The 21,983-nt window shown below is 41.3% G+C and overlaps 1 protein-coding gene across 8 annotated transcripts in view; it reads right to left on the bottom strand.

The window, feature by feature from the left end:
* Positions 1-21,983, bottom strand: part of FGGY (FGGY carbohydrate kinase domain containing) — a 422,773-nt gene that overhangs the window by 335,259 nt on the left and 65,531 nt on the right. For all 8 annotated transcript variants that reach the window (XR_014293288.1, XM_082612667.1, XM_082612663.1 and 5 more), the window contains exon 5: positions 19,059-19,147. Coding sequence is in view for 7 of the 8 variants with exons in the window: in XM_082612667.1 (XP_082468793.1) it covers positions 19,059-19,147 (89 nt within the window). In the remaining variant the exon portion in view is untranslated. The remainder of the gene's footprint in view (positions 1-19,058; positions 19,148-21,983) is intronic.

The raw sequence follows: 21,983 nt of genomic DNA, 5'->3' as shown, positions 1-21,983 counted from the left end.
TCTTTGACTTTCAGTTTAGTAAATCAGACTACTATTCCACCTCATAAATCAGAAACACAAGCCTGTGTGCCTTGTCCCCTTAGCCCCAGTAGCTGTGGAATGGAATACCAGCAGAATTAAGGGACGTTCTTGAAGACTCAAATATCACAGAAATGCGGTAATTTGTCTTTATTAATAGAAGGTCAAATACCATGTACCTCTGACAGTTGCATCAATATTTTTACAGTCCTTGGGTCTTGACTTGCACCAATGGCCTCTTTAACACACACAGAAAAAACCTTAAGACTAAATCTTGACATAGTTAAATCGCTTTTAGATACCTTTTTGAAAACAAGGAAATTTAAAACATAAAATGTCTCACCTGGTGCCTGGTTTTCTCTGGAATTGGACCTCCCAGAATTCCATTCCTAGGAATACCAGTCACTCTCTGGAGTACTTTGGAGTCCTTGCTGCTTTGAAAAACCTACAATCCATTTCTTAGGACACCCTCTGGCAAGGATGCTAGTGACTAGCTCTAGCTCTTACCGCTTCCCTCAACACAAATACAACCAGTATGGCTTAAGCAGTTGGTGGGAAATGTAAATTGGAAATGGAAATGATCTAAGTGTCAATGGATGGAAGGATGAAGATATGGTATAGGTATACAGTGGAATATTATTCAGCCATGAAAAAGATGGAAATCCTGTCACTTACAACAACACAGACAGAATTTGAGGGAATTGTGCTAAATGAAATAACTCAGACAGAGAAAGACAAATATTGTATGATATCACTTACATGTGGGATCTGGAAAAGTGGAATTCATAGAAACAGAGAGGAGAATGGCGGTTGCCAGGGGCTGGGGGTGGGGGAAATGGGGAGACATTGGTGAAAAGATATAAACTTCCAGTTATAAGATGAATAATTTCTGGGTGTCTAGATATAAACTTCCAGTTATAAGATGAATAAGTTCTTGGTGTCTAATGTACAGCAAGGTGATTATAGCTAATAACACCTTATTATATACTTGAAAGTTGTTAAGAGAACAGATCTTAAATGCTACCATGGTGATCATTTTGAATATATAAGTGTATCAAATCAACACAATGCATACCTTAACTTACACAATATCATATGTCAATTATATCTCAATAAACCTGGGAAAAATTAAAACTTTCTTATTTTCTACCCTGGAAAGGAAAGGGAAAGAGAAAGGGGAAGAAAAAAAGAAGAAAAGCCAAAAGAAGGAAGTAAAGTTCCAGAGAAAATGATTTAGTCTTGGGCCGTGGTTCTCATCAGAAGCTCCTCTAGGATTTGTTAAAACACAGATTAATGGGTCCCAATCCCTGAGTTGCTAATTCAGCAGATGGGGTGAAGCCAGAGAATCTGCATTTCTAATATATTTCCAGGTAATGTTCGTGCTGCTGGTCTGGGGATCACGCTTTGAGAACCACTGGTTTACGGTAAATAAACACCTAACAAATGAACTCTTCACTTTAGAAAAACAGGTCTCTGTGGGATTCCCTTAATAATCTGTTAACAAATAAGTACTGAGCTAATTAGTACTAATCACAGGCAGTACACCATTGTGGTAAAAAGCCTGCATTCTGGGGCCAGACTGCCTGGGTTCAAAGCCCAGCTCTGCTGCTCATGGGCTGTGTGGTCTTGGACAAGGTCCTTGGCCTCTTTGAGCCTCAGTTTTTTTCTCTGTAAAATATGCATGGTAATTATAGTACATATAAAACAAAGCTGCTGGGAGGACTGAAGGAGCTCGTACGTCTGAAGGGCACACAACAGTGCCAGCATGTGTTAAATACTGTTATTAGTATAAAATACCACTAAAATTATTATTATACTTTTTTCTACCAGAAGAGGTAATAGTTCTTCTAGAACTATTACCCTGTGTCAATCCCAGGGTTAGGTCTTGGGGATAGAGCTGCAGACCAAACATGCAAGGTCCTATACTCACCAAGTTAACAGTTTAGAGCAAGGAAGACACAAGTAATTATTTACAGAGCATCATCTGCTTAAGTCAGAGGGCTGGAAGCAGGGAAACAAGGAAAACGCTACAAAGTCATTTCAAATTGAAGATCAATCAGACATTAAGAACCTTTCTTAAACTGGAGTAAAAACCAACGGGAAAACATGATTCTGTGTAACCATACCATACAGCTCTTCTGGAACAAATGATTGTGGTTTTTAAAATATAATGATATGAAAAGAAAAATTCTTTCCAGTCAATCCCCCCAAACTTCTCTGCACCTAATATGCATCCTATACTCTCCAAATAATTTCAACGAAGGCCAGATCTTAGAGCCAGAGGGAGGTGATCAGTTCATTACAGATCAAACAAGAGGTGGGGACAAGTGCAGTGTGAGAGGAGCTAGGGTCTTCATCCTTTCTCCCCTGCTAGAAAGATGGGCCATAGAAAGGGGCACCACTTTGGAGCCATGCAAACCTAGGTTCAGATCCAGCCTCTCTGCTCCTTAGTGGCTGTGTGATCTTGAATGTGTTCCTTGATCTCTCTGAGTCGCAGTTTCCTCATCTGTAAAAATGACATACTGTAATGACACGAAAAGAAACACTTTTTCCAAGCCCTCCCAAATTGCTCTGTACCTAATATGCGTCATACACGCTACAAAGGTGAATAAACTGTGGTTTCTTCATCCAAAGGGTTCCGAAGCTAGTACAAGAAAAACATGTGCCGAGAAATAATTACAGTACAACGAGAGAAGTGCTAGAAAACTAGAGGAACAATGAAGAGGGAGTGTCTAACTGCCCCGGGGAGTCTGCAGGGCTTCACAAACAACAAGACATTTAAGATGGGTTCTGAAGGATGAGCAACAGCTCAGCAAGGAGAAAAGCAGGCAGATGATGTTCTAGAGAGAAGAACAGTATGTGCAAAGAAGGCAGGCAAAGGCCCAGGGACCGGGCAAGACGTCTGACAGGGCTGGAATCTTGGTGTGTGACGAAGAGTGGCTGGAGACGAAGACAGCTCCTGTCTCAGCTCTGTGAACATATCACCAGTTTTCCACATAATGAAATTTATTTGAAGCCATTTGGATGATGGTCAAAGATGATAAGGAAATCAATGCATAAAGGGATAGTCTGTGGGCTTTTTAATGTAAGTCTGAAGTTGTCCTTGCACTATCCCCCTCAGAAGGTCAATGTTTTAATGGCAGACACGAGTATTCAGCTCCATCTATGTGGGTCTCATATACCAGTAACAAATAACAATCACAGCACCAGGGGCAGCTGACATCTGTTGAGTCCTAAGCACGCTGTCCTACAAGCTTTATACACGTGAACGCTTACAATCTCTACAGCAAGCCCACAGGGTACAAAGAGGAAAATGAAGTACAGAAAAGGTAAGAAGCTTGCTCCAGGTCACACAATGAGTCCCAGGGCTGGCGTGTTACCCCAGAGCCCAAACTCAGTGGCTACCTTGAGTTTCCATTCCTTCCTCCGCAAAGGGTGCTCTAACACCACTTCCAGGGCAAATCCACATCTTGAAGGGCCTGAAGCTTTTATATGGGGGAACTCGTAAAGAAAGGAATACAAAATTATGAATACAAGATCACGTACAGTAATGAATATTTACAATAAGAAAAAAATTAAAACAAATACCTGGAGCCTCGGGGATTTAGGTTCCCTTTTCCTGAGATCAGAAATGCCTAGGTAGAAATGCTTCCTGACTGCAACCTTTCTCCACCCGGAACATTCTATGACTCCCAACAACTACCTGCACTCACAGGGCCATGCGAGCAAGGGTCCCTGAAGCTTAAGCTTCAGTGCGTTCACTTCCTGGGAAGCCCACCTCCACCACCACCTGAAAGCCTCTTAAACTTTCCCAAACCCTCTAGACAAAGGTCAGATCTTAGGGCCAGAAGGAGGTGATCAGTTCACTACAGACCAAACAAGAGGAGGAGACAAGTGCAGTGTGAAAGGCACTAGGGTTTCCATCCTTTCTCCCCTGATAGAAGGATGGGCCATTGCAAGGGGAACTGCTTTGGAGCCATGCAAACCTAGGTTCAGATCCAGCCTCTGCTGCTCAGTAGATGTGTGATCTTGAACATGTTCGTTGACCTCCCTGAGTCTTGGCTTCCTCATCTATAAAAATGATACACTGTAAGAATCAAATAGGATAACTTGCATATTGCCCAGGAATGTCAGTTCCCTTCCTCCGGGTAAGCCTTTCCTGGACTTTCTCCTCCTTTGTGTCCCTTAGCCCACCCCAATTTCTGAGGTGGGTAGGTCAGACCCTTCTCTGTACTTCCAGCATATTCTGTAGAGACCGCTTGAGCACATGATTCTCTTAGTAATTCAGCAAGTACTCCCTGGATACAAAGATGAACGTGGACATGCTACCATCTTCAAGAAGCTCACGTCTAGTGGAGAACCACAGGTCAGGGAGCCTTTCTCGGGCTGGGGCCGTGCCTCACTACACTGGAAACCCTTGGACATGGGGCAGGTCAGACCCAACTCTCAGCCAGTGCCTGTGCCAGCCTCACTTGCCTGAGCCCCTCGCTCAGCTCCGCTCTCATCAGGCCCCAGTGACGCTGCTGGTCTGCACATCCATCGCATGACTAGATCAATGAAGTGTAGTTTGCAGGGCACTGGGCCCACTGTTGGCTCTCACCTCAAGAACAAAGAAGAATACTGGCCCTTCCAAGACAAAACAAAGGCCAACTTCTCCCCCATGGATCCCTTTTCCTTTATGGGCAACAGTATGCAGACCCCTGGTCCTCCACTGAACTACATTTAAAATAGCTTTTGTGAAGGACAGACACGGCGGCCATTTTCGGGTATGTGCGTGCCCGCAGCAATGAACTGATTGTAATGCGAACAATGCGCACTTCTTCCCACTCCTGACAGAATAGATGACATTGTGTCGTGGGCTGGGGAGGGGGTGGGGGCCCAAGCGAAAGCAACCAAGCTGTAAGGTTTATGACAAGAAATTCTGACAAAAAGCATTCTGAAGCCTCTTTCCCATCATCAAAAAACCACACTGGGCAAGATCAGAGCTTAACAGCCAACCAAAAAAACACATTCAATTCCTGAGATCATTTTCCTGAAATAGAAAACTACATATGTTTCTCAAATTTCACATCAAGCCACTGCAGAGGCCAGACTGCAGGGCCGAATTGGGCCAAAGTAAGTAAGAGAGAGAGAGAGAGACAGACAGACAGACAGACAGACAGAGAGGGAGAGAGAGGGAGAGGGAGGGAGGGAGAGAGGAGGAGAGGAGGAGAGGAGGGGGAGGGGGAGGGGGAGGGGCTGGGAAAGGGAGTAAACAGAAGAAAATGAACCCATTCTTCCACATCACCACATTTCTCTAGCACAATCTAAACTTACAAACACCCCCAGTTTCACAGAACTTGTAGGTAGGGTTGCTTATCGGGCAGTCTTTACTTTGTCAAATTAAGACACATTGCCTTGGATTAGCAAGACTCCTTAAATTCAAAATGACTTCATGGTTGGCTCAGAGTTCAGTGTCTCTAGGGCCAGCCGCCAGGAACATATCCACTGCAGGCCTCCCCGCCCCCTCCATACTGACCTGCCTGACTTTTCCATGGAGACCGCAGAGCAAAAGCCCAAGCAGACAGGCTGTCAGTGCTAATTAAAAGTCCAAACACCTCTTCAGAAACTATCTCCAGCTCAATATTTATACAGAATATAAGACTCCTAACAGGCAGAGCTGGAGAAGCGAGCAGGAGGTTGAGGGCAGAAATAGGCTTGAATGGCATTTGGAACCCATTAATTTTTAAAAGACAGGCTGCCACTCTATACAGACCCAGAGACGTTCAAAATGTAACGAAACCAGGAAGATGAATGAGCCGAAGATTGTTTAGAAAGCCTGCAGAGAGCACTCAGCTTTTGAAAAGAATAATATCTGGGCAATAATGAGAGCTGACGCTTTTTATTGGTGAATGCAGTTTTTGGCACCTTCTCACAATACAGGTTGACAATTTTTCGTATTTAACAAAAGGAAAGGCAATCTTCTAGATGACTTGGGAACAAAGGACTCCCTGACTGCAATTTCTCAATAACATTTAAGAATTCTCTTCAAAGGCCCTTGACGATAATTTAGAGAGAGGAAGGAAGAAAACAAGAAAAAAAGAAGGTACACTAAAAAATATTAAACCAACTGGAAGAGGTGAAAAAAAGAAGGAAAGAGTATAGCATTTTGACACTAAATCCCCAAAGGTTGAATTTAATGTTAGACTTTTGCAATACTTTTTCCAAAAAATGAGGTTTAAGAAAGAAGCCAAAGCAAGACTTTGGTCACCACCATTACCTCTCAGACTCAGAGTTTTAGTCCAGGGAGGGGCTAAATGGATCACTAGCTCAGTCACCAAATATGGCAGACAGACCGAGTGCCAGGGGCCCAAGGTTACCTAGCTGGACCACACACATCTTCCAAGCTTCAAACCACGCCACCTTGTGTTTCTTAATAATGTGGGCCCCAAGCACCGCCAAGGTCTCACTCTCAAGCCCTAACAGTATCATGGGTTCCAAGACTGAATACTGATACCTTTAATCAGAGTGAATGAAACTTAGAGGCTACCCAGAGTCGCACAGGTACAGCGTATTCAAAAGGCCCAATAACTAGGTTCACAAGAGTTCACCTACAGTGACAGCCATCCTGGATAGCAAACTAATTCAAGAGGCCACCAAGACTGAGATGTCCTGTCCATCCCGAGGGAGGGCTTCTCGGGTCAGAGAAAGGACCCCTAAACAATGTATGATGTGGGGATGTTCCCCTTAAAACCTAACTCATACTTCACTTACTAGTTTCACCTTCAGGGTGAGACCCTTCTGGGAGTCTGTCATATCACCTGGAAAATGAGATCTGTATTTTTTAGCACTTTTACAGTTCCAAAACATTTTTGGCAAAGACTCTACCATCATACTATTTGTAAATGAGGAACCCCATCCCAAGATTGTTCCACTTTACCATATTAAAGAGCAAACAAAACTAAATTCTAAAAGTGATTCGAGGTCTCAGAGAAAACTGTTAAGTAAAGGAAATGCTACATAGCTGCTCAACTGGAAAATCAGTCATACTGGCCGTTATCTTTCAGGCATACAGAACTCATGTCTAGAGGTAAGCACATGAAATCTGAAAAAAAAAGACAGAGGAATGGATAAAAAAGATGTGGTATACACACACACACACACACACACACACACACACACACATACATACTATACTCAGCCATAAAAAAGAATGAAATAATGCCATTTATAGCAACATGGATGGACAGAGAGACTGTCGTACTAAGTGAAATAAGCCAGACAAGACAAATATCCTATGATATCACTTACATGTGGCATTTAAAAAAAAAAAGATCCAAATGAACTTATTTACAAAACAGAAATAGATGCACAGACATGGAAGACGAACTTATGGTTACCAAAGGGGAAAGGGGGAGGGATAAATTAGGAGGCTGGGATTAATATATACACACTACTATATATAAAATAGATAACCAACAAGAACCTACTGTATAGCACAGGAAACTATACTCAATATTTCGTAATAACCTATAAGGGAAAAGAATCTGAAAAAGTATATATATATATATATATATATATATATCTGAATCACTGTGCTGTATACCTGCAACTAACACAACATTGTAAATCAACTATACTTCAATATATATATACACACATATACACATATATCTTAAAAAAAAGACCTAGAGGGGCTTCCTGGTAGCGCAGTGGTTGAGAGTCTGCCTACCGATGCAGGGGACACGGGTTCGTGCCCCGGTCTGGGAAGATCCCACATGCCGCGGAGCAGCTGGGCCCATGAGCTGTGGCCACTGAGCCTGTGCGTCCGGAGCCTATGCTCCGCAACGGGAGAGGCCACAACAGTGAGAAGCCCACGTACCGCAAAAAAAAAAAAAAAAAAAAAAAAAAAAGACCTAGAACAGTACCTGATACACAGCAAGTATTCAATAAAAACTGGCTGTTATTATTTTTTTTTAAAGTTATGGGAACTGAGCAAATTCAGACTAGTGGTTCTTATTGAAGGGTGCACATCATAACCACCTAAGGTCACAAATTTTTACCACCTTTGTCCCAAAGGACAGATGTGGAGATTCCTAACCTTTTCCATCGAGATTTGCTTTACTGATGAAAAGTGAAAGAAGAAACCTCAACCTTCCCCAGGGTTGGACTCAACGGAGCAGATAAAGAGGGACAGTCATTGATCCCACAGTTAAGTGTTAGTACAGGGCAGCAGCAGGACTCCCAGTCACTGGGGGTCTGTGCCTCAACTGTAGGCATGGGTGAGAAGCCATGATACGAACACTCCGTTCCCCTCCTGCCCCGACAGCCCTGGCATATTCCATTCTCTCCTGCCCTTCCTGGACTTTCAGCCTCTGAATACTGACGGGCTGTGGTCTCCTGCCATCTGCTCGTTTCTTCACGCCCACAACAGCTCTGAGACCTTTGGAGACACTCTCACACCCCCTGACTCACAGAACCCTACAGGAAGGCAAGACAAAACCCAATGGGGGGGAGAAGTTGTCCAACAGGTTATTTGGTTTCTAAATGGCCCACTGTCCACACCCCACCTATAAGCTGTTTCACTGAATTTAGCTTCACCTTAAAATGTAAAAATAAAGACTGAAGGGAAAGATAAATGAAAGTAGCACTTCCTGTGCACTACTCTGTACTACAAACTGGTTAGAGGTTTCACCCAGGGTGCTCCATTTTCTCCATAAAACAAAGCCATGTAACTTTTGTCCCCCTTCAACCATAAAAGGAACCTGGGATTGAGAAGGATTAAATGACTTGCCCATGTTCACCCAGCTGATAAATGGCAGAGCAAAACTTTGAGCTAAGGAGTATTTGGCTCCAGCCCTTACGGGAATTTGAATAGTTTAAAGAAATGTGTACCTACCTACTGCTAGACTAGAGAGAAGAGACCTCTTAGGTGCTCTATTAACATACATGCAAAGAATAAATGAATGAGTGAGTGAAATGAAGGAAGGAAGGAAACTACGAGCTACAGTTGTTTCAAACTATATATCACCACCCCTATGACCTGTCCTGTACTCACTCTTCTCTCTGTCACTATCATAGAAGGATTATAAATTAGTATCTGGGATAACGGTCAGTGTAACTTACTGAGAAATTACAATTTTGTGATTATCTTTTTATTTGCTCAGCATTAATTCTCGCTTTTTTTCTTTAGTAGTAAGAGAAACTCAATTTTATTCAGGTCGCAACACACCAACTAAAAGCCTATTTTATCCAGGCTCTAGCTGGGTGTGAGCATAAACCAATGACATGCAAGCAGAAGTATTATGCAGCTCTTCAAAGAAGGTTCTTTAAAGAAGGCTGACTCAGGTGTGTACATCCTTTTTATGCAACTCCCACCTTCCTTCTTCCTGCTATATGAAATGTGGGCTGAAAAACAGAGACTCCATAAGCCATTTTGGACCATGAGGTATCTTTGAGAATGGAAGTCAGGGCTGAAGATAATGAAGTAAAACGGCCAAAACAGTTAGTGTCCTTGATGAGTTTGTGGGACTGTCATAGTAGCCCAAAACTCTATACATCTGTATTTATTTACAGAAGAGAATGAATGCTTGTGTGTTCAAACCACTATGATTTTTAATTTTCTATTATTTCTATTACTCATCAGTGAAGAGATAAGGATAATTTTTCTTCTGTAGAGAGTGAGAGCACTCCTCTTTCTCCAAAATAAGGGCAAAGGAAATCTAATATTTACAGGTGATTTCTCAGCACTATTAAAGATACCAAAAAATAAGCTGATACGAGAGGATGACTGAATCATTCTTCCTAGAACCTAGAAGAACAGTTTTATACCATTGTTCCAAGAAATCATCCTTCAACACAACCATAAAACAATGCATATCAAAGAGTTTTAGCATCAATCATATCAGAAATAACTGTTATTTTTTCCCCAGAACTCTTTAATTTTATGACACTACCTTCAGAATCCTTGTCAAGTTTCAACCAACTTCTGGCCAAAAGATGATGCCTCTAGGATGACCTAAATTCAATCAATTTTACTTTCATTCAATAGATTTCTAACAAAAAATCAAGTCGTTAACCACAGTGAGAATCCACTTTACAGTTATGAGGGTGACTATAATTTAAAAAAAACAGGAAAATAAAAACAGGTGAAGCTGTAGAGATATTAGAATCCTCATATATTGCTGGTGGGAATGTTAAATGATGCAATTGCTATGGAAAAGTTCAGTGGGTGGGTCCTCAGAAAGCTAAACATAGGATTACCATGTGACCCAGCAATTCCACTCCTAGATATATACCCACAAGAACTGAAAGGAGAGACTCAAACAGATACTTATGCATCAATATTCACGGCAGCATTATTCATAATAGCCAAGAGGAAGAAACAACCAATTATCCATCATGGGTCCACCAACAGATAAATGGAAAAGCAAAATGTAGCATATGCATACAATGGAATATCATTCAGCCATAATAAAGGAAGGAAATTCTTACACGTTACAACATGGATGAATCTTGAAGGCATTATGCTAAGTGAAATAAGCCAGACATATAAGATCCTACTTATATAAGGTATCTAGGTGGAAGGGAGACACAAGAGGGAGGGGATATGTGGATATATATATACATATAGCTGATTCAGTTTGCTATGCAGCAGAAACTAACACAACATTGTAAATCAATTATACTCCAATAAAGATGTTTTAAAAAATTCCATAAATTGAACAAATGTTACATTAAAAATAAAGAGATAAATTTACCAAAAAAAAGGTATCTAGAATGGGCAAATTCATAGAGACGGAAAGTAGATTAGAGGTTAACAGGGGCAGGGGAAGGCAGGAACAGGGAGTTGTTACTTAATGGTTACAGAGTTTGTGTTTGGGGTAACAAGTTTTGGAGATAGGTAGTGGTAATAGCTGTTCAACACCATGAATGTAATTGATGCCACTGAATTGTGCACTTAAAATGGTAAATTTTATGCTATAGATATTTTACTAAAATTCATAAAAATAATGTAATCTATCAAAAGCACTGAACTATATACTTTAAATGAGTGACTTCTATAGTATGTGAATTCTCTCTCAATAAAGCTGTTTTTTTTTTTAAATCAAGTCTTATCTTAGATATGCAACTGAGTGAGGTAATCAGGACCTCAAGTACTAAGGAAGGGATGTGGACTGCAGGCAAGCCACCAGAGGCAGATATTATCGTGGAAGTCTACCCTTTCTTCCTCCCGAGCCGCTGCCTCAGCCCTTAGGGAGGATGAGCCTGCTCCCTGTCCGCTCTCTCCACTAAGAGCAGCACCAGAGGAAGCGCAGCTGACTTTGCACCCCCTCCCCTGACTTAATTTTCTCCAAGGGGGTAAGGGAAATCCTTCTGATTGTTGTGACACTGGAATATATTAAGCCATGTTTGAAGGGGTCACTGTGTTAAAGATAAGGTACTAAGTCATTCCTAGAATAACATCGAGCCCATGCCTTCACTCTCCATGCCCAGGTGCAACCAGTGTGCCCTGGCTTTAGGTAAGCACACCTCAGCAGGCTCTGCATTCATGTTGCTGACTCAGTTACTTGACTTGATGACATCTGGTTGGCATATCGGGCCTGCCTTCCTCCATATAATATGAACACATACACCTGAACATGTAAGTGCTGGTTTAGCCTCACTTCTGAGCTGCATTATCCACCCAGTATACCAGAAGCTCTATACATTAAAGGTTAACAAGTATTTTCTAAGGTAATGAGGTAGGTTTTCATTCTTCATCTAGCTAATATGCTCTGTATGTAGTCTCTATCAGTCAGAACTCCAATGGCAAGGAAAAGTGAGTGGCACTTTGAACAGTTAACAATAGGGTACCTGTTAGGAATTTAAATAATGAGGATTAATGTTAATTGTCCTAAGTGTGATAACAGCACGGTGGTTACACAGGAGAAGGACAGTACTCTTGGGGCTCACACTGCAGAATTCATGAGGAAAGAAGGTGGTATCTGCAATTCATTTATAAATGCTTCAGCAAAATAAACACATGTATGCATGTCAGAGATAGAACACTTCTGAGCACAATGTAATGAAAACGTTAATTGATTAATTATAGGTCTGGGGTCCCCAACCCCTCGGGCCACGGACCGCTACTGAGCTCCGCCTCCTGTCAGATCAGCGGCGGCATTAGATTCTCAGAGGAGCGCGAACCCTACTGTGAACTGCACATGCGAGGGATCTAGGTTGAATGCTCCTTATGAGAATCTAATGCCTGGTGATATGAGGTGGAGCTGAGGCAGTGATGCTAGCGCTGGGGAGCGGCTGTAAATACAGATTATCATCAGCAGAGAGGTTTGACTGCACAGAGACCATAATAAATCAACTGCTTGCAGACTCATATCAAAACCCTATCAGTGAGTGGCAAGTGAAAACAAGCTCAGGGCTCCCACTGTTTCTGCATTATGGTGAGTTGTATAATTACTTCATTATATATTACAATGTAATAATAATAGAAATAAAGCACACAACAAACATAATGCACTTGAATCATCCCAAAACCACCCCCCGCCAACCCCGGTCCATGGAAAAATTGTCTTCCATGAAACAGGTCCCTGATGCCAAAAAGGCTGGAGACCGCTGATGTAGGTAAAGATATGGTGTTCCATATACCATTCTCTCAACTTTTCTGTGGCTTTAAATTTTTTTCAAAAATAACACCTTGGGGAAAATAGTAAAATGAACAAACAAAAACATGAATTCTCACCAATATTTAAGAAAACACTGAAATCCAATATAAATATTAGTAGTTGACATAAATAGGCAATCAATACATGTAATACTAATAGATACAATAATTGACATTAATTGACATAAATTAATAAAACAAGTGGTTGATAAATATAAGAAAAGGTAACTGCATTTAATAATAAAAATGCACATTAAAATAAGAGATCATTTTAAGCCTAAAAACTTGGCAAAACTAACACAGACATTATACAGACATAAGATAGAATATTATACGGGTATCAAAAACATGTTTTCAGATAATATTTGATATGGGAAATACAATAATACATAGAGTAAAACAATAAATTGTATAAAGTAGATTTATAATTTAAAAAATGAGATACAGTAATGAGTCATTAAATAATGATACTATTTTTGAGATCCTGGAGATTAAATTTGGAAAATGACTATAGATCTGGATCAATAACCTGCCATAATCTTCTCCTGACAGATTAGCAAATAACCATAAGAAAAATAACAGAATAGTATATCCCTTATAAACCCCACACATAGAGAACCATGAAAATCAGGAAAATAATTGCTATTTTAAAAGGACTAAAATTTTTAAAATTCTTTAAAATATTTAAAATCTTAGAATTTTGGAGAAGTTAAAATTCTCTAAAATATTTAAAATTCTAAAGAACATAAATTCATCTCAAAGTAGAAAATAGAGTATTTACTGACAACTTTCACAGAATTGTACATTGTAGTTGGGGGGGGAGTAATATATCATATACAAAATGTAAGGAAAAATAAACCTGAGATTCTAGAAACTCAGCCCTGTTTCCCCATATGCCATAGAAAACTCAGAAATTCTAACATATAACTTCTAAAGCAAACTAACCAAACTGTCTCTTGTGCATAAGGAACTTGGTAATCAATTTTTTTTCGTCCAAAGCAATAAAAATAAATCAACTGAGAATAGACAAATCTTCTATAAAAATAATTCAAAATAACGTATGTGGATAACTCCATCTTTAAGGAACTGAAGCATAACTCCCTACTCCTAGTGTTGGCTGTGCATGGTGATTTCCTTCCAAAAATACAAGATAGAAAGAGGAAAGGAGTAACTTTACAGTGGAGAAACCTGACAAACAATACCTCAGCCAGATAATTAAGATCAACATCAACAGTGATGACATGCTGCTAGTATGTACCCTTGATATGATATGACATGATGAGAATGGTATTAAACAGAAAATGGCAGTGTAGTCTTCCTCCCAAAAACATACTACCCATGTCTCATCATGAGAAAAACATCAGACAAATTCCATTAGAGGGACATGCTATAATATATATGACCACGCTTCAAAACCATCAAGGTCATCAGAAACAAACTTGAGGAACTGTCGCAGCCAAGAAGAGACTAAGGAGATATAACTAAATGTATATGGTATCCTGGATAGGATCTTGGCCATTAGGTAAAAACTAAAGAAATATAATTAAGTATGGAATTTAGTTAATAATAATATATCAACATCAGTTCATCAATTGTTGACAAATGTATCACACAAACATAAGATGTTAATAATAGGGAAAACTAGGTGTCAAGTAAATGGGAACTCTCGTACTATCTTCACAACTTTTCTGTAAATCTAAAACTAGGTTTAAAATAAAGTCTATTTGAAGCTATAACTAAATTTCAAAGGACATACTTTTAGATAATTTACAGAATATTGCCAACCCTTGATAATCTAGGAGAAATTGCTCTCAGACCCCAATGTTAGAGGGAGTTCTTCTCCTGAACAGCAGTTGGGTTCTTATGTGTTCACTCAGTTAATCTTGATTATGTTCTCACCTTTTCTTTGGCCACTAGGAAGCTTGGAAACAAATCAATTAGTAATTATGATGAACCATATAGTTTCTATGAAGCTCTTGGCTTTATCTTATTCTATTAATATTTCAATCCGTTGTGACTTTTTAATATTTTTATCACTGTTTTTATCTTCTATTATCAGTCACCTCAAATCTCTTTAGAGGGAGGATTTATACATATGAATGTATTTTTGTCTGATTATACAACATTTTATCATTCAAATTTCTGACTTCACACTTCTCATGTTACCAAAATTCTGGACAGTTATCCACTAAAGGCTAGGACGTGGCAAATTACTAAAACGTTGAGCTTTAGTTCTTGAATTGCAAAATGGTGATACCACCACCTGTTTTAACTGATGGCTGGGAGGACTAATGGGGTTCACATTTGTTAAAAAGTTAGCACAGATATAGAGAATGCACTCAATAAATGATGATGATGATTATATAAATTATTATTTTTTAAAAATAGCAATAATTATTTTCATCAATATACTGAAAAGAATGGAGCTGAATTACAAATTAATCATAGGCCAAAGTGGTGATTTTCTCAGTGACCCAGAAAAACAAGAGTAGCTGCCATATTTTAGAAGATAAGAACAATAAATAAAGTGGGGGTGGGGAGGGGAAAGCAGGAGAAGAGAGAAAAACAGATAAGAGGAGGAGGAGGACGACTTCTTACACACTGTCACTGCCAAAAACAAGTCTGAAGGCTTAAGACAAGGTGAAATCTGATCACTTTTTTAGCCATGGCTCCACTAGAATAATAAAAAGAAAAAAAGAAAGGGAAAAAAAACACCCTCTAGCCTTTTTGGCACCCATTTCCCCAAAGCCTCCCAAAACAATCACAATAAGAGCCAGATAAACACCAAATCTGAACCTCTCCTTGGCCCAGAGGATGCCAAGTTCATGTTCCACTGTCCAGAGTTTTTTTTGGCATTCATACATTCAAACTCAGACCCTCATCTTTCTTATTCTAGAAGATGGAAAGACAATGGGGATTTTTCATTAAAAGAACTGTGAATTGTTTAAATACTATGTGCTACACATTTTATCCACAGTACTTCTAACCTTGACAGGACGGCCAGATGAGGACCTGAATTTGGGCGGGGGTGGGGGAGGGGGAGGGGGGGTAATTTACTCCAGCTTCTCACAGACAGTACATAGCAGAGACATTGAACCCAGTCTGACTACAAGGATTTCCCTCTTTCCGCTAGGCCAGAAGCTTAATGCAAAGACTCCCTGCCAAAATCGATAGAGTAAGGAAACTAAATATAATAGCTAGGGCTTCCCTGGTGGTGCAGTGGTTAAGAATCCACCTGCTGATGTAGGGGACACGGGTTCAAGCCCTGGTCCGGAAAGATCCCACATGCTGTGGAGCAACTAAGCCCATGTGCCACAACTACTGAGCCTGCGCTCTAGAGCCCGCAAGCCACAACTACTGAAGCCTGCACGCCTAGAGCCCGTGCTCTGCAACAAGGGAAGCCACCCAATGAGAAGCCCAAGCACCACAACAAAGAGTAGCCCCCTCTCGCCACAACAAGAGAAAAGCCCGCATGCAGCAACAAAAACCCAACGCAGCCAAAAATAAATAAATAAATGTATAGAAAAATAAAACAGCTAATTCCTTCAAAAACTTTCTCAGCGCTGTGTTGGAAGTTCTTCTGTCACCTCACTCAGTCAGTCCATACAATAACCCCATGGAGTAAGTATTGTCATTACCCCAATTATATTTATAATTGAGAAAGCTCTGAGATTACTTGTTTCGCCTGATCATGCAGGTTGAAATAGAGAAGAAAGAATGAAGAGATTGAGGAAACAACAAAAAAGAAAGACAGATGTAAGAGAGAGGTGTGCCTGGGAGAGGGCAACCATCTTTACAAGAGGAACTTGGTGCCTGGTGCCCAAGGTCCACAGACTCAGCTCTCCAGGAGAGCGAAGCTGGAAGGGAAGCCTCTGAAGGTGCTGGCGAGTATGGGCAAGGGTCGGGGAGGGGACTGCAAATACATGCTCAGGAAAGTAGAATGAGTCATGAGTGTCTCAGCCAATAAAAAATGGCAGGGATGACTGGACAGTCAATAAATCATTTCTGAGCACTAAACTTTCTGCTTCCTCAGGATTTCAGATTGTCACGGGTGGGCAATGGAAGCACGTTCTGACAGGCTAACGAGAAGCTGTCCAAATCCATCCGACCTTTCAAAATACATCCAATCCTTCACATGTATGGACCACCTTACATATTACTTTCAAGTATACACTGTTAGGCAATGTTGTCCCGTCTTACCTGACCATATAACCACCTGGGGCACTTGTTAATCACACAAATTCCCAGGTATCCCATAGGGATTCTGATTCAGTAGGCTTGAAACTGGAAGCCCTGAGGATCTGGGCTTTGAATAAATGATTCGGCTGATTTCTATAATCAGGCTAGTTAGGTATCACGATCTCCATTTTATAGATAAGGAAAGTGAGATTCAAAGAAGGTAAGGCCACTCCCAAGGTCACCAAACTCTTGTGTGGCAGAATTGAGGATAAGTCATGTTGTAACTCCACAGTGGATAAGCAAGGCAATGCATTTAAATCTATCTGAGCCAGAGCTAGCTTCAAAAAGCTGGCTTCTTGGTGTCTTAATATGGCATTAGACACTTGGAAATGGGGGGGGTAGACTATCTAGCACCATCAGAAAAAAACAGGGAGGACATCAATGAGCTGGATTGATTAACATCCAAGGAAAAAGAGAAGGAAAATCAAGGCCCTCCTCCATGTGTAGCTCTGCTTTTGAGTTCTCAAGGCTTGTGGGCCCATGGATTGTTACCGATACCCACACTGGTAGCACTGCTTTGACTCCTAGGCACATTTGGCTAAAATAATCAAAACATTTCCTTCACTACTGAACAAAGATAGGGAAACAACTAGAGAAAGGTCCTTCCAGAAACAACTCTGGACAACTAATATCACACCAGAAGAGGGATGTCCCGATGAGATCTTCACCCAAACAACCCCCTCCCCATTGAGGATAACAATATAATGGTGACTAATTGCACCTTCTGGGTTAAAGTTCAGACCACTCCTCCAGAGCCCCCTCCCCAGAGAGGGATGAGTACCTGAGGTTTACTGAGGCCATTTTTTTTTTTTTTTGCGGTACGCGGGCCTCTCACTGTTGCGGCCTCTCCCGTTGCGGAGCACAGGCTCCGGACGCGCAGGCCCAGCTGCCATGGCTCACGGGCCCAGCCACTCTGCAGCACGTGGGATCTTCCCGGACCGGGGCATGAACCTGTGTCCCCTGCATCGGCAGGCAGACTCTCAACCACTGCGCCACCAGGGAAGCCCACTGAGGCCATTTTAATATGCATGTGAATCTCCTCCACCCTAGCATTTCATTAGTGGGAGGGGAGAATAATCAACAAGATGAATGATGTGCTTGTGAAATACATCTTCTACTGTCTCCTTTCTGGAAGCCCCTGCTGCCAAATGAACTATCACACTCTCATCAACTCTCTACAAGGAAAATCCAAATCATACAAAATGAGATAGACAGAAAGAGCACGGGGAAAATGGTACTCCCATTCCCAGCTTCTCGTGAGTTTAAATAAAAGGGAAAATAGGGAGGATTTAGCACTCTCTAAAAGAGATGACTTTAAGATATACCTAAATATATACATACTCATGCAGGTTTATCGGTCCTCTGGGAAATGATCCCCTTTCTCATGTGCAATTCTAAATCATTTCCAAGATAAGAAGACCTCTCCCCGCCCTACTGCCCCCTGCCCTTGTGCATCCCCTGAAATCTGAGGTCAAGATGACAACAGGTTTGCATGCTTTGAGAGTACATGTCCAATCTGTCCACATATATGCACATCTGTGCACACATCCACTGTAGCAGCCACAATCACACTCCATGAGTATTTTTTAAAATTGCCTCTGACGTGTAGCACATAACTTATTTATAATATTTGTCATTTCTTGAGAAATACTGTTGACTTCAACATACATACTTCTACACTCTGGGATGATTCAGGTACACTGATATAAAAAGCAAAATAGCTTCATTAACACACCCTTCTAGTTAAAGTTAAAATCACCTTCCTTGAAAAACATAACTCTTGCCTTAATTTTAGGGGCCAAAAAATGTTTCTTTTATTCATCATGTAAAAAGTGCCTTTGGAAAAATAGTCACATTTCACAATGGACTATTCACGTCTCCTTTAAATGTGTCCAATTTTAATGAATGGTCTTCACCTTGGATACCCACATTCCAGGCCTCAGAGGAACAATGGTGTTTGGGCATGTGCAGTGGAGGTGGAAGATGGATTCAAGATGTTTCAAGTATGCAAAATCGCATGCAGATGTACAAACAGTACATCCAGTCAAAGCGAGTTAAGAAAGCAATATATATACACACACACACACACACACACACACACACACAGACACCCGAGAATGGATGAACACAAATAAAATCCAACTCGTAATTAACATACCGTGCTGTGACACCTGTTGCCTTCCACGATAAGAAGTCTGGGAGATCAAAGAAATGTCCTGCCTTATCCCAGCAAGTCTCTCTCAAGTTCTGCCAAATTAAATACATATTAGAATCAATTATGGGCTATTTTTCCTCCCCCTCTCCTCTTTCAATAATGTTTCAAAATTTTCAAAACAAAAGCATAGCCAACAATGCCCAATAAAACATCTGTTCAGGGGCTGGGAATGGTGAGTGATATAAAAGCAGTACTATACAGGAAAGAAAAATTGGCAATTATTGATCCTTCCAAAAATGACTATAATTTCCCTTTTACTCCTCTTTGCCAACCTGGAGCAGGAGGAAGTACATTCTGCAAGGGTATGCAATCCATCTTCCCAGTGAAGGGCAAGAGGATACTCTTCAAGACATATAAAAAGATTTCAAAGCTGAACAGCTGTGAAATGGGGAGAAAAACCACACTAAGAAATTACCCGATGGAATGCAATGTGTCCTGCCATGAAAAAGTCTCCCCAGGCTAACTGGTTCCAAAGGCAACAGGAATGATAGTCCCTGTCCACAAAGAATTTCCAATCTAAGCCAGAGAGAATGGTACGGAATCAAGCTATTCTCATAACTTTTTTAAACATTTGTTGCTTCCAATTTCTTCCACACTGCCAATGTGGTCAGATTATTTTTTCCTGCCACTGGGCTTTTTCCTTCCTCTGCCACCTCTGTCCAGAACAATCCTTCCTCACCCACCACCCTGTTGCTCTGCCCACTTTGGTTAACCCAATCCATCCTTCCCTGGGGAGGGCTTACAGGATCTCCTCCTCAGGTGAGGTCTGGCTGTCATATAACCCATATCACCCCGCAAGTATTTGTATAATGTCCTTCTCTTCTGCTAGATTGTAAGCTCAATGATGTCAAGGACCTTGTCAATTTTATGCACCATAATATCCCACAACTGTCTTTCTCCTCCCTGGCACAGGACTGGACCCTTAGCTGTGAGGTAGAAATCACATGACTCCAGTCCCCCTGACACACTTAACTGGACTAGGGGTGGACATGTGACCTAACTGGGCCAATCAGATTCCTTCTCCCAGGAATTGAGAATCAGGATCCAGATGGAGTCATTTAACTTCTGCCTTTGAGTGGAATTGGAGGTGAGATAAACTTGGAAACTGTGAAGTGGCCATTTTTTTGCCAAGGACCTGGAGAAGTAGGACTTCATAAAGAGAAGAGCAATACAGACAGAAGCAGCAGCAAGAAAGGTTTCCTACCACCCAGGCAACTCTCCATGTCCTGGTTTCAATTATTCCCTCCCCAAGAGGCTACAACAAAAAGGAATGTATCCTAAGTACATGGGTATCTTTGGGAACCTAAAGGCAACAAGACAGAAGATCCAAAAGAGACATATTCTAGTATCTGCTATCAGGTGACACATAGCAGACATTCGATAAATATGCATTGAACAACTAGACAAACTGCTCAGTTTCACCTTCCAATCTCAGGTGAGAGGCGCTTCAGAGTTTACAAAGGGTTTCCACATGTGTTACCTCCTTAGAACAACACAAAAGTCCTGAGTGCTGTTCTATTTTATAGACATACAACTATTCTTTATCTATATTTGCCCTCAAATTCTATGAGTTCTTCCTGTTTTCTCTTCCCCTATCACCACTCTCTGAACACAGACATCCACGCACAGCAGAGAAACTGAATATTAACCCAGGAACAGGGTCCCATTAAAACAATAATAACATCAGAAGGGCTCAGACGTAAAAGGCAGTGTTAAGCCCATTTTCTGTTGTTGTTGGTTGTTTATTTTAAATTCCTAAGCATTTGGGTGAGCGCTTACATCTAGAAAGGGCTAAACTTTCCTTTGAATACCCATACGTCTTAATGTTAAACAAAGCAACACTTAAAGTTGACTAAACATGCCAAACGTAGCTCTGAACTAGCAGTATCTTTATATGTTAATAGATCAGTCAGAAAATGGTAGCCTTTGAAACTATGAGTCAAGCCACTAGTATGTCTTCTGGGTAGTCCCCCAAATCTCTTTCCATGTGCTCTGTGGTTTCGGCGATCAGTTCTCAGGGAGAAAAGGCATCCTCATTCTAAAGACTTCAGAAATCCAAGGCCAATCAGAAATAAACCACGAAACCACTGCAGCAACGATCAGTGCTACCAGTCAAAGCCAAGCAGTCTTCCTCAACTCAGAAAATAACTGCTTCTGTTAGATCCTGTATACAGTCATTACAGACCTTGCAAAATAAGAGCTTTCAGCCTGTAGCCACGCAGACAGCCTCTGTGGACAATGGAACCCAGGCAGAATGTCTCAGAGACAGCATCAGGCCTCTGGCCAGAAAGAGACACATCAGGGGCAGGAGGGACAAAGCAGCCTGGCGGCGCCATCTTTTCTTGAAACAACGTGGCTTCACTGAGCAAAGCCAGAGACCCTGGCTAAAACTCTCCATAGAATGAGTGACCAGAAATGGCATCATATTAGGAGTGTGAGGCATCCTTAAAAATGCATGTGGTCCTGGGGGAGAAGACAGCAGTAGTATTCCCTGCCTTCTCCACAAAAGCAAAGTCTGCAGCTTAGTCAGCAAAGGAGAGGGGGAAAGCATTTGCCTGGATGAGAGGGAAGCCCAATCCCTTACTTGAAGTCTCCAGAAGCCCGATCCCTTACTTGGAGATGCTGACACTAGCTACAAGGTTCCCATGGTGTTCTTAGGTTGGGCTACATGATTCACAAGTGCTTAGTCATCAAATGCCAGATTGGCCAAGGGCCTATTAGCCCCCGTGGATGAATTCTTAATCCAGTTCTATGAGAAAATCTCTCCTTCCCTGCCTCTCCCCAACCAGCAGAGTCCCAGCCAAGGGCCTCAATCTTATGGAATTAATTCTATCCTTGGAACCACTGGGCCTGCATCAGGCACAGCGA

The sequence above is a fragment of the Mesoplodon mirus genome (genome assembly GCF_964341445.2).
Source record: "Mesoplodon mirus genome assembly, chromosome: 3".
Classification (NCBI taxonomy): domain Eukaryota; kingdom Metazoa; phylum Chordata; class Mammalia; order Artiodactyla; family Ziphiidae; genus Mesoplodon; species Mesoplodon mirus.
This window is presented reverse-complemented; position numbering and strand designations above follow the sequence as displayed.